The sequence below is a fragment of the Oryza brachyantha genome, chromosome 5, assembly GCF_000231095.2.
Source record: "Oryza brachyantha chromosome 5, ObraRS2, whole genome shotgun sequence".
NCBI lineage: Eukaryota > Viridiplantae > Streptophyta > Magnoliopsida > Poales > Poaceae > Oryza > Oryza brachyantha.
In genome coordinates this window covers 2,767,309-2,780,053 of record NC_023167.2, presented here as the reverse complement: position 1 = coordinate 2,780,053, position 12,745 = coordinate 2,767,309, and the positions used below count along the sequence as shown (strand labels likewise).

Sequence of the window (12,745 nt, the reverse complement as noted above, 5' to 3'; positions counted from 1 at the left end):
GCTCCCCCGGTCGACGCCAGCCGCACGCCGCTCTGACAGGTGGGCCCGCACACCACCCACAGACACGGAAAAGCGGCCGCAATCCTCATGGCTCATTCCCCCTCGTCGCAACCCCCGCAAAAAATGTACAGTGACCAGCTCGACCCACCCCCACTGACCGGCGGGCCCAACCACGCGCTCCTCCCGTGCGCCCGCGCCCACTGACAGGTGGACCCGAATGCACCGGCCTCCCACACTGACAGGTGGTCCCTCGCTCCCTCCGCCCTCTCTATAAATACCGGAAGGCTTCTTTCTCTTCCCCGTGGAGGAAGCAAACGGCGTCGCTCCACGAAACCATCGGTGCGGTTGCGTGCTCGCGCGGAGGAGAGAGAGAGAGAGGGGGGAGTGGAACCAAACCCTCGCTTCGTCGCCTCCTCCGGTAGTGGGGGAGGGGTGAGGCGTAGCGCGGCGCGCGGGACGGAGAGGACGAGCCGCCGGTGGATCGGCCGGCCCCGACGAGGTACTGCCCCCTCCCTCCCTTCCCCCACCGATTCGATCCCCTGCCCATAATCCCCGCATAAATCGGAGGGTCTGTCTGATCGGGTGGTGGTTTATCCCGTTTCCGGCGGTTGATTGTTGGTGCGTGATGGGAGCGGGAGCGGGAGCGGGGAAGCCTTTGCTTGATCGGTTATTTTTTTGGTTTGGGCTGCTTGATCGGTTATCGGTCGTGGTTGAATTGATGGGGGGATTACTCAGTTCGTCGGATTAATTAACGAGGAGGGCGTGATGCTTCGGTGGTGCGATGGTGCGATTGACCGATCCAGAGTGCTTGGGATCATCTAATTAGGTTGTGAAGGAAGGTCGCGGCCCCTCGGACTGGAAACGCTCTCTAATCCGTGCTGAACTCTCCGCCAAAGCTTGTTTGTTTCAATATTGGCGATCTGTTGATGGCTAACAAGCTGTTCGCAGCAATCGTGTATACCTGACTATTATTGTTTGCCCAGTTGCAATTACCTATTTACTCCCTCCGTCCCATTTCGGATGGAAGGAGTTTCTACCTTAGCTCAGTCAAATATTTCGGCCATAGCTTTCTTTCACCCCTGATCATTGTCGGAATTTCATCATTGTGCTTTAGGTTCTATGGATTGGTTATAGTTGTGAATGTAGCGGAAAAGTAAATTGAGTCTTTGGCCTGGCTGGGATTTAGCTTTTAAGATCACACCACTGAAAATAGGAAATAGTCCCCCGTAAATGCAAAATGTTCATCATCACTGAAATATTTTTGTAGCTATGTTAGGTTGATGTCTATAAAGACTACACATAATAATCTTTAGTCGCCTGAATATAGATTTGGGTTATCATATCTCTTCCATCTCCTCTCTCACTGTTGTGTTCCCTGTCATCTCCTCACTCACTGTTTGGTATTCTTTCATTGTATCCTATATACCCTTTGGGTGTATTGGTTGTAAACATGATTATCGCTTTGTTCTACTTAAATATGCTACTTTCCTGTCGAAGCTTTCAAACTATACAGATCACCAGTTGATTTTATAAAGGACTCGGCATCTCCTGGCCAGCATTTTTTGAGTCCTTACTCTTTAGTTCGAGAATCCCATACATATTTGAGCCACTAACTATAGCTTTGGGAGATTTTTCTTGTTTTCCTTCTTAGGCACATTATTGACCTAGTACCTTGTAATATTTACTTCAAAAACCCACACATGAGACCAACTAAAGCGATCATTCATTTTTCATATTGTCCATCTAGAAATACTCAAGCAAAACGAGTTGTTTGACATTTGACTCACATAGCTTGTATTCAGGGAACCCTTCTGTTCAGGCATTACACTATTTAATGTGGTCGAAGTTTCCTCTAGGTTATTTCTAAATATCTAAGTGTTCACTGCATTATATATATATATATATATTACATCATGTATAACTGCTATATCTCAGCCCTGAAATGTACCTTCTTCTCGTGATCCTTCTCCTGAAGGAAGGCATTTTTTTAAACTATTCCATCCATATTGGTTCTTAATTTCCATTTCTTCCATCAGACAGAGAAAATCTAAGTTGTACAGCCTCAAATTATTCTTAGAAGCAGAATTATTCAATGTGTCAAAGGTACAACTCCATGTCCTTTGCTTTGAAATTGAATATCACTTGCACAACATGTCTTCTGAATCTTCAGGTATTCCTTGTTAATATTCCAAGACTATCTATATAGTATTTTATTTTACTAGAAATGCCGCAGAAACCACCATTTCTTATGGAAATGCAGGCTATAGTGAGAATTGGCTTCCACAATAACCCACAACCTTGAAAGCAGTGATTAAGATCTATTAGAGTTGGACACAATCTTTGGAACATGATTCAGTTCTGTTGTTTGTTTGACTCCACATTGGGGGCACATGCGGGAATTAGTTTGGTAAGCAATTGCCGTTTCTTCCAATTATCTGAGGTCAGGTATTCAGGTTTGTGATTGGTTCCAGAAATATTAGTTACATATTTATTATAATGAGTAAATTGGAAGGTATCATATTTGATAATCTTTTTCTTTATGCCATTGTCACTATTATAAAAGGGCAGATACCTTCTCATTCTTCTCCCTTTTCTCAAACTGTTTTAGTAGTTTCTTTTGTTTTCTCTAACTCCTCCATGTTACTGCTGTTCCAACTCTAATGCTGAAAAGTAATACAACAGGAATTTTTTCTTTGGGAATTTTACCTAGTTTTCGTCATACAAATGGTATGCAATACCTTTTGACCAGGGTATTAATACTTTGAACTGAGCTACTAATGACATTGCAGGTACTAGTTGATCCTTCTCTGTAAAGGAGAGTTTTGTTTTCCTTGATTTCGGTAAATCAAGCTTGCACCAAGGTGAAACAAAAACAAATGGGTGTTTTGAGCTCCATAATCATTTTACAATGCTTAATGCTGACTACTGGTGCGGCAAATGGAAGATCTCTTCCAGTTGATATATGCAATTTGAGGACATGTGCTTTGTCCTCAGTATAAGCTCATTGGTTTAACATCAATAATGGAGTTGTATCGCCCTTAGAGTGGTGAAAGTGACACCTATTGCAAGATAGTAACAGTAATTATATCATAAATTTACAAGTCAGGACTTCCAATGTGGTTTTGGAAGAGGCAATTGCTCCACTGGCAATCGATGCTGAATTTTTTGTTCTTATGACGACTTGAAAGGGGACACCTACGATGATTAGCATATATTTCTTTAGTGATGGTGGATATGAAGATCATATTGATAGTCTCATGACCCATTGCTAACACGTAGAGAAGGATTTTGAGCTTGGAAGTATTGATTGGAGGAGTGTGAGGTACTTCACCAATAGATGGGTGTAAAATCTGGAAAAGAAAACTTAAGAGCTAATGTTTTCTACCAAACTAGTTGATCCGAAGGTGCTTCCCAAGTCAAAATCAGCTTAGCATATAGAATTGACTTATGATGGCGGTAGCTGGACCCTTGAAATGGCAGGTCAGAACTGATTGCGCTAAGAGCATTTTCTCTGGAGATATCCATTTGATGGGAAGTGGAAGGAAAGAGGGGCTAGAATAGGTCAACTGATGGTGTTTGAAACAAGATGCATTTACTCATAAGCAGAATAAACAAGCACAACAATTTCATGGCGGGCATCTTAGCAACGCCATACATCTGGCATCTTTTAAAATGGGGCTTGTTTCCACGGTTATGCCATGACCATCTACCTTGATGATATTCCCTGGCTATTCTGAAGATAATAGCTAGTGATACACCTTTAAAGTCTTTACACATCCAAATTTGTTCTTTTGTTTTTTTCTAATGCTATGTACAAATATCTCTCCCACATGTCATAGCTCATTATGACAAGGGCTTTGTCTTTAGCCATGTAAATATTTGAGATTTAAATAATAATTGTACTGTTGGAAGAGTGTTGCCACATGAATTAGTTGTAAATCTGTTTCAACTTCTTCCTCTACTTGTATTGTCATTGTTACATATGTTGCTGTACATTTTTCTGTTTCCTGATGCTCTGATGTCTTCTTCTTATTGAACTTGCTATCATTTGGGGAAAAAAGGAAATATAAGGCTATTTCAGTATCCACATTCGCAGTTTTCTGCTTTAAATGATTCATGTTCTTCATGCTATTGTAATATGTATTCACTATTACGTTGGTTTGCCAATGCAGTCTACATCTTTTTGCCTATTTTGTCTCAAATCATCCATGAAGATGTAAAATAATTATATTGATAGGTGAATAGTGTGAAAATGTTGCATCTGGGCTTTTGAGCTTGAAGTTGAAACATAGTAAAAACCACCAGATGCTTAGGATCTAAACATATAGCATAACCAATATTTTTAGCTACCACTTTTAATGAAATTGCTGCAATCTAATAAACCGTGTCTTTTGTTGACTATATCCTCCCCCCACCCCACCACAATGAAATATAACCAAGTCTGTGTATGGAAAGGTGCAAATAAATTGTATATGTACAACTCAAACCTCAATTACGGGCAGAATATATTCTCAGTACCATTTAGACTTAAGTTGGATATGTCAGTATCCTGAGAAAATCTTATTGGTATCATAGTTATACTGCAAAATAGTAATGAATTATTGATGGATTTAAAATTGTTTATCAGCTGTGCCTTTATCAAAGCAGTGTCTTTATGCTCTGGTTCTTAAATTAAGTGCCAAAGTATTGCTTTCTGTAACAGATTGGTATGCAATCCCATTCTCTGGTTTACATCTGGAACTGCTACTATGTGATAAATGCATTTTCTTTCTGTTTTGGCTTCCTTGTCTGAATACAATGCTCAGATTTCCTTCAAAGTGTTCCTGGATATGTATGACAGGAACTTCATATGTGTAGAATGCTTTGTGTAAAATTAACTAAGACACTGGACATGATGAATCATTTGGCTATGGCATCTCAGATTTGTGTGACTCAGATCTCAAATATAATGCTTCTAAGGTTGAAATGCTAAGTTTATGCATATATTATCTTGCCCTTCTTTTCTTCTTTCAAATGTCATGTTTCCAGTCCGTTTGCATCTGCTTGGTTTGCAGGAAAACTAATATTGAGCATCTGTTTTTTCCAGACTAAGCCAAGTTTGATCAGATTGATCACAGCCATATTTGATAAGATTGATCACATCTTATGGCTGGACATCAGTATAACAATTCCAAGATGTCCCGCATGGATCATATGGACAGGCTAAACAATGAACCTCCACCTTTTGGTACGTGGACTAAACCAAAGTACTGCCTTAAGTGTTCATGATACATCTCAAGTATGGTAATTTATTTCACTTGTGCATTGTTGTCTCAGGTCAAAAATATATGCATCCTAGGAGTGATCCAGCTAATGGAGCTGGATCATCTGGTTGTGTGGGTACAACAATGAGATCAAATGATCTTCCATCTTCAAGTTATGCTGGCCAAGCTTATGGTCAGCAGAATAGAGCTCCGGTGCATGCTTCATATTCTGGCCATGCGCCTGCTGGAAGCTCTAGTGGCAGCTATGCACCATACAATACTCAACATATGCCTGCTTTAAACTATCCACATGGACTCGAGGATAATTTCATTCCAAGTTCTCATGTGGATGGCAGAAGGGTTGCTTTGAAGAGAAGAAATCCCATCAATCGTCCTACAGATGGATTTGGTGCTGGAAACTATTATGCTGGCAGCTCTTCCAATCCTCAGTTCTCTCATCCCATGCCTCCAAATCCTATTCCACCACCTGAGACCTGTGTTCGAATGCACTCACACGTAGGTTCGAGCCACTGGAATGATCATTTCTATGTTAATCATGAAGGATCTCAGAGGAATGTAAGAGGGCGACATGATCATAGCTCTGTCCATTTCGAACAAAATCCAGCTACAGCTTGCCCATCAAGCAACATTAGTGTGCCACCCTACCATCCAAATGCAAATGGTCCTTTTCGAAGCACACCAGTACAGCGTGACAGAGCTCCTTTAACTGTGCATCCAAGGATTCTTCCTCCAGGTTACTTTTAATTTCTTCTCTTCTATCTTCTGCTACTGATCTAATATGATGTGGACTTTAGTTTGAACTGTACTAATCATATCTTAGATGTCAACTAGAATTTTTTTCTTCTGTTGATCGAGATTATTTTCAGGTCTTATGAGTTATAACTGACCATCATTCATACAGTAGACAAATGCCACTAGTTCCTTACAGGCATAGCATCCTTTTCCCTCAATTTCCATTTTGTCCAGTTTTTAATGAAATGTGTGCTTCCAAATAAGGTGTTGTACCCATTCTCTGAATTTGATATTGTTCAACAAGTTAGTTTTCTCTAATTTTGTGTAGGGACTGATGGAAGTAGTAGCATAGCATTCCGAGAGAGGCCACACTATCCTGCTCCGCAGAGCACCAACATAAGTGCACCTGTGCCAACACTTCCTAGTTCTTGTGACAGTGCACCATTTGCTCATGGTGGGTATGTTCCTAGATCAGCTCATTGTAACAACTTACGCACTTACCCCCCACCAGCTTTTGTGCCTTCCAACTCTGGGGTAGTCTCTAACTATCCACCTGAGCCAGCTCTTCCTAGTTATCCACCTGCTGCCCCTAGCTATCCGCCTGCAATTTCTGCAGCATCATCGAGTGTCCAGCCATTTCATGCTGAAGCTGCTGCATCTTTGAGGCATCCGAGGCATGTATCTGTGGGGCCCAGTGGTAGTGCATGGAGTAGAAGGATGAGAGATTCATATCATGGTTTTCATCATATGATGATTGAGGACAACAATTTGGGAAGATCAACCGCTGAGGTAGATTTTCTTTTCTGTCCTCTTCTAATGTTGTAAGCATGATGTAAAATTTGAACTTGCGTCTAATTTATTTGCACACCCTTTGAAGCGGTTTATGATGTTGGATCAGTTAGTTATCCATGAATCAAGAGAGGCATTCGATCCTCATTGGGACATGAGACTGGACATTGATGACATGAGCTACGAGGTAGAAAAAGTTCAAACTTCTCTTTATTCATCAGCTTCAGAATGTTATTCAATCAAATGCGTTTTTTCTACACACAGGAGCTTCTGGCTTTGGAAGAGCGCATAGGAAATGTGAACACTGGCCTCGCTGATGAAAAAATTTCAGGCTGTGTGATGGAGATAGCCTGCTGCAGCAACAGTCATTTGCAGGATCAGGACACTGAAAGATGCGTAATCTGCCTGGTAAGATACTGGATGGTAGCAATCTACCTACTATGACAGCAGTTCCCACAGCGCACTTGGCGCAACACAAGTTAATTAATCCTGACCTCTTTTCACTGCAGGAGGAATATAAGCACGAGGACTCCCTTGGGAGGTTGAAATGCGGCCACGGGTTTCACTCCAACTGCATCAAGAAGTGGCTGCAGCTGAAGAACACCTGCCCAGTTTGCAAAGCAGCTGCCGCAGATGACTTCAGCTGATGAGGGACCAATTTGATCTGCCCCTCCATTTATATGACGTAGTTGTTCAGGTCAGGCCGAATTATGCCTGCCTTCGTTGCTCCGCGATCTGGGCTCTTGTGAATAAGTTATCTCGAAATGGAATTAATTTGTGAGTCAAGACTATTAAAAACTCAACCCAAAACATGCTGTCATGTGTGCAATGTAAATCTTTCAAGTTCGTCGATTGCTCGAAGCATCCAATTGTTGAGCGGTTAATTCAAACATGGAGATCTCTCTTTCTGGATGGTTTTGCTGTTCACATCTGCACAAGGGCCAATGGCCTATCTATCTCATCTCATGATTGAGGGGGCCGGCCGTTATGAGGCTGTTCTCTTGCCAGCTCGCTGCAGCCCCTCACTGGATGGTTCGGTGTTCACCATCGGTGACAGTGCTTGCCATCTCGTCGAGTTGGCCGTTGATCTCCTGCTCTGCATGCTGCATGCTACCACACCAATTTTACCTGCTTGTGATGGATGCACCACCCTACTGAACAACAGAGTTGGTTGTGGATGGTGCAATGTTGTGCCTGCTCGAGAAACAATCCACCTCAGGAAACCTCAATTTCAAGCCACAGAAAAAATAAAAAAGAAACATTTCTGGTACCGGATCTCAAGTGAGGATGACCTTCCAATCATACAAACGGTGAAACGTAAACGTGTTCTGATTGCTTGATAGTTATTTTAATAGTATAAATGCTGAAATTAACTAAGTTAAAATTCTATTTTAGACATGTGGGATGATGATTTTTTTTAAAAAACAAATCATTTAACAGTTTAAGAATCGTGTTTACAACAGTCAAGAAAAAGACTAAGAAAAAACTAGAACACAACTACGTAGTAATAGGGAAAACGTCGGGTTTTGATCGAGTCAGGATAATCCCCTTTGTACAAATAGTAAAATGTGGTACTAGAAAAACGTCATATTTTGATAGAAAAAAAAAGACCGAAAGAAGATTAAACATTGAAATAGAAAAAAAAACGTCCGTCTGATAAAAGACATGCTAAAAAAATTCAAGAGCGTTAACTTTCTTCGAAAATCACTGTGCCATCCCAAATAAACTTTACAATATTTTAAAAGCTCCAAGAGGCCATCCATTGTTTTGAAGGATCAAATACAGAACTCATCTAGTTCTATACGATTTGAATCCTACAAAAACTCCGTTTCAAAGGACAGCTGCCAAATTCCTTGGTTTTAAATTAAAGGACGGCTACAAAGTGTATTATATGCATTATTAATTATCACTCACCTTAGATTACAGCTCGGAAAAAGGGCCGGCAAGTTGCTGAAATGGTGAAGATTATGATCTCCAGCGGAACGATCGATCCATCGATGTCCATGGTTAAGCAGTCGTTGTGTCCATCATCACCACCTAAATCCACCTCGAGTGTCAGAGATCCCGATCCTTAAACCCCAACCCCACTCTTGCTGCTCCATCAAGCAACCACACCAGCTAACTAATGGCTTAATATTCCATCTCCCCCAGCTCAGCTCACTAATCACTTCTTCATGACACCCCACCATTAATTCACATCCCTGACTTTTTATCTTTTCGTTTATGCTTATAAGTCAAAATTTAAAATTTTAACCTTAAATTTGAAATTGGTTTTAAGGTTTTTTCGCTTAGGTTTATTTTTTCTTGTCCTTGCTGTTAGATCGTTAGGAATATGTATATAAAACTTTTATTTATAAATTATTTTTGGTTTGCAAATATGTTGTTTGTCACGCTAATCTCCTTCCATCTCACCACCACACACGAAACCCTATATGATCACCAAACAAGACAAATCTAGAAAATAAAATACGGTAAAAAATTAACTCTAAATTTAACGTTGAAAACTTAAATTCTAGCTTACAAGCATAAAAGAAAAATAAGGTGTTAATATTCCATTTCCCCTAGCTCAGCTCACTAATACTTCTTGATGACACCCCACCATTAGTTCACTAATCTCCTTCCATCTCACTCCTCAACACCACACACATACACACACAAAACCCTATATAATTAGCATAATCTCACTTTCATTTGCACCATTGATTTAATCGCATGTATGCACTAGCCAAGAACAGCGAGAGCAAGAAGAAGAAGAAGATGGTGTCCATGGCGGCGTCGAGCGTCCTCGTGGTGGTGATGTTGGTGCTGTCGGTGGAGGCTCCGGTGGCGAACGGGCAGGCGGCCGCGCCGGCGCCGGCGCCGGCGGCGCCGAAGACGATCACGGCGGTCCTGACCAAGGCCGGGCAGTTCACCAAGTTCCTGCAGCTGCTGAGCTCGACGCAGGCCGGGGAGCAGATCAACAACCAGATCAAGGGGAAGGCCTCCTCCGGCGGGCTCACCGTGTTCGCGCCGCCGGACAACGCGTTCACGGCGCTGCCCACCGGGACGCTCAACAAGCTCTCCGACCAGCAGAAGACGTCGCTGGTGCAGTTCCACGTCGTGTCCCAGCTGCTCCCCATGGCGCAGTTCGACACGGTGAGCAACCCGCTCCGGACGCAGGCCGGCGAGACCGCCGCCGGCAAGTACCCGCTCAACGTCACGGCGGAGGGCTCCAGGGTGAACATCTCCACCGGCGTCGTCAACGCCACCGTCGACAACACGCTCTACTCCGGCGACAGGCTCGTCGTCTACCAGGTCGACAAGGTGCTCCTGCCGTGGGCGCTCTACGGCCCGCCGGTGCCCGCGCCGGCTCCGTCGCCGGCCGACAAGGCCAAGAAGAAGGCCGGCCCCGTCGCGGTGGCGGACGCACCGACGGGAGACGCAGCCGCCGCGGGGACGACGACCACCACGACGGCGTCGGAGGCGGCGGCGCGGGGGACGGCGCGGCGCGGCTTGCTCGGCGTGGCCGTCGCCGTGGCGGTCGCGTGGTGTGGCATGTGACGGTGAACGGCGGCGAACGTGGGAGCTGGACATCGATTGCCAATTCACCATGGGATTTTTTTTTCTCTTCTTTTTTTTTTTTAAAAAAAAGAAGTTGTGGAGAGGTGTTAAAATTGTTTTGTTCATTTGTTTTTTTTTCTATTCTTTTTGTATGTATGATTTGGTAGGATTTTGTTATGTTTGTGTTCCCTGTTTGATCTTTTAGAGTTTTTATTTTTGTGTGTGTGTTTGTAATAAGTTGTTTGTGGTTGTTATTTGTAATAACAAGTGCTTGTATATTGTGGTACTTCATTGTCATTTGGCATAGTTCACTCTTATTACTACTTGGTTGAAGAAAGCTACAACACACATTGGACACCAAAAAAAATATCTATTTTCCTCACAAAAATATCGAGTTTGAATTTATAGTCTTGTAATAAACTAATTACAAAATTTATAATTTTACAATACTTTACATTAAATCTATAGTTTTGCAATAAAGTTAATGTTAATATGTAGTTCCGTGATACATCTTAAATTCGTAGTTTTGTGATAATTTAGTGCAAGTATATGTAGTTTTATGAAATTTACCCATCACAATTTGTTGTGCTCCCTTTAAAGAAAAAGAAAAAGCAATGTGTTTAGTGAAGATTCAAATAACTCCGTTAGGTAAGCAATACCCACCTCTAAGATCTTAGAATCATATACTAGCATTCTTGTATGATCTGAGGCATCTATGCTCTATTCTTGAATGCATGCAGAGTGCAAACTCACACTTCACCGAAGTGTCTTTGTAATTGAATCGATGCGACAGTAGTCTTTGCACCGTAATGCTTCCTCTAAAATTTTGCAGTCCTGTACTACTATTAAATTTGGTAAGAAACATAAATTTGTGCTAAGAGATTCTCTTGAGTCAGTTATTTGTTGGAAAATTGTTTCAATTGTGGTTTTGATTCTTACCAGTACGTGATTTCTTTTTTATATATAATTAAAACCACATAAAAGAATCCTACTCCCTCTTGTCATAAATATTTGATATGTAGACAAGATTCAATCAAAATTTCATGATTCTAACAGTCAATTCATATTAGAGTAAGTTTACAAGTAATAAACTTATGGTACTATGCAATAGCTTTTTGAGATAAATTATTGTATATCATTTCTTTTGTTCTAAAATGAAGACATCAAGATTGATGGTTGTAATTTTAAAGTTTAACCCAATCGGATTGTCCTAAACGTCGAATTATTTTGACTAGTAGAAGCAATTAACAAACCTCTTAGATTTTACAATATTCACGTGCATTTTTTCTGAAAAATCCTAAAATTTCCTAAAGACGGTGTGTTTTTCGTAAATACTTACTCTCACCAGAACCTAAACCTACTATGACAAAATCTTGACATATCTTTTGTTGGTCTACCGTCTACAGATTTACCTCCCCCTAGTAATCATGTGAGGATAATAAATAAGGGGTAGGAAACATGATGAGTTTTATTAGCTCCTATCCATCGGTATAATCAAACATAGAACAAAGTCTTTTATGACTCAACCTATAAACATGATAAAAGATTGGTTAGCAACATTTATAAGGCCACAAATAATATTGTGTGTTTCTTTATCATTGAAAAGTTTTTTTATAGTAATCGTATTGCTAGGCTTAATATCATAATATTAGAGATATCCATTTGAGAACCTAAGTTCAATAAGAAAATACCAATTATGGTACAAAATGATATTTGGCACTGGTTATATTCATTATCGAGTCTAAAGAAAACTAAGGGACATGGTATGAGAACATTGCTAGCCGACAACATACGACCCAATTTGTTGCTCTTACAAACATTCACTCTCCAAATGCCACTTTTAGATTTAGTCCCACAAATTTACCACTGGACAAAGAAAGTTTCTTAGCTATTTGCCAATTTCACCAGTATGGCATACCAACAAGGCTTGCCAACATGAAATTTAGGCTAAAATGTCCATTTCCGTGTTCAACCCTACCTATCAACCTTCTTGTTCTCTCACCTTCAACCTACTATGGCATTGGATGATGGGGGCAACAAGCAAGGTCAAAAAGACAGTTGCTAGGAAAGTGGCTCAATGACACTGGTGGTAGCAGGCTGGGGCTAGGACTCATTCATCTCAATATCCTCTGATATGGGAGCAGCGATGACTAAAGTAGTGCTTGAGGTGGTTGAGGAGTGTGATGTGCTTCGTACTGCCTCCTAGGCTTCCCTAGTAACATGGAGGCATTTGAGTGTAGCAGAGGAGCATAGCCACCAAAGGGTATCCACATCACTGTGTTGCTCCGTGCTCATGCTGCCACCGTACTACCCAAGCTTGGGCACCGAGTTGCATCGTGATGCTCGTCCTAGATCAATTGCGTCTATCGCTATGACTAGAGGCTGTCGAGACCCTAGTTGAGGTTGAAGCAAAGGGTGCC

At 41.6% G+C, this 12,745-nt stretch overlaps 2 protein-coding genes across 4 annotated transcripts; both read left to right on the top strand.

Annotated features, from left to right (window-relative positions):
• Window positions 1-289: 289 nt before the first annotated feature.
• On the top strand, window positions 290-7,637 carry LOC102703213 (E3 ubiquitin-protein ligase MBR2-like). 3 transcript variants are annotated; one of them, XM_040524699.1, is made up of 9 exons: window positions 314-499; window positions 2,037-2,170; window positions 2,261-2,407; window positions 5,087-5,227; window positions 5,317-5,997; window positions 6,325-6,785; window positions 6,895-6,972; window positions 7,050-7,193; window positions 7,295-7,637. In XM_040524699.1, the coding sequence occupies exons 4-9, from the start codon at window positions 5,146-5,148 to the stop codon at window positions 7,430-7,432; spliced, it is 1,584 nt and encodes a 527-aa protein (XP_040380633.1). In that variant the 5' UTR covers window positions 314-499; window positions 2,037-2,170; window positions 2,261-2,407; window positions 5,087-5,145; the 3' UTR covers window positions 7,433-7,637. The 3 variants fall into 3 exon arrangements, with proteins under 3 accessions (XP_006654083.1, XP_040380633.1, XP_040380632.1); XM_040524698.1 differs by having other exon boundaries at window positions 6,874-6,972; XM_006654020.2 differs by lacking the exons at window positions 2,037-2,170; window positions 2,261-2,407 and having other exon boundaries at window positions 290-499; window positions 6,874-6,972.
• A 1,773-nt stretch (window positions 7,638-9,410) lies between these two features.
• Window positions 9,411-10,622, top strand: LOC102721930 (fasciclin-like arabinogalactan protein 11). Its single transcript, XM_006654956.3, has one exon. The coding sequence runs from the start codon at window positions 9,498-9,500 to the stop codon at window positions 10,323-10,325; it is 828 nt and encodes a 275-aa protein (XP_006655019.3). The 5' UTR covers window positions 9,411-9,497; the 3' UTR covers window positions 10,326-10,622.
• The last annotated feature ends 2,123 nt before the right edge of the window (window positions 10,623-12,745 follow it).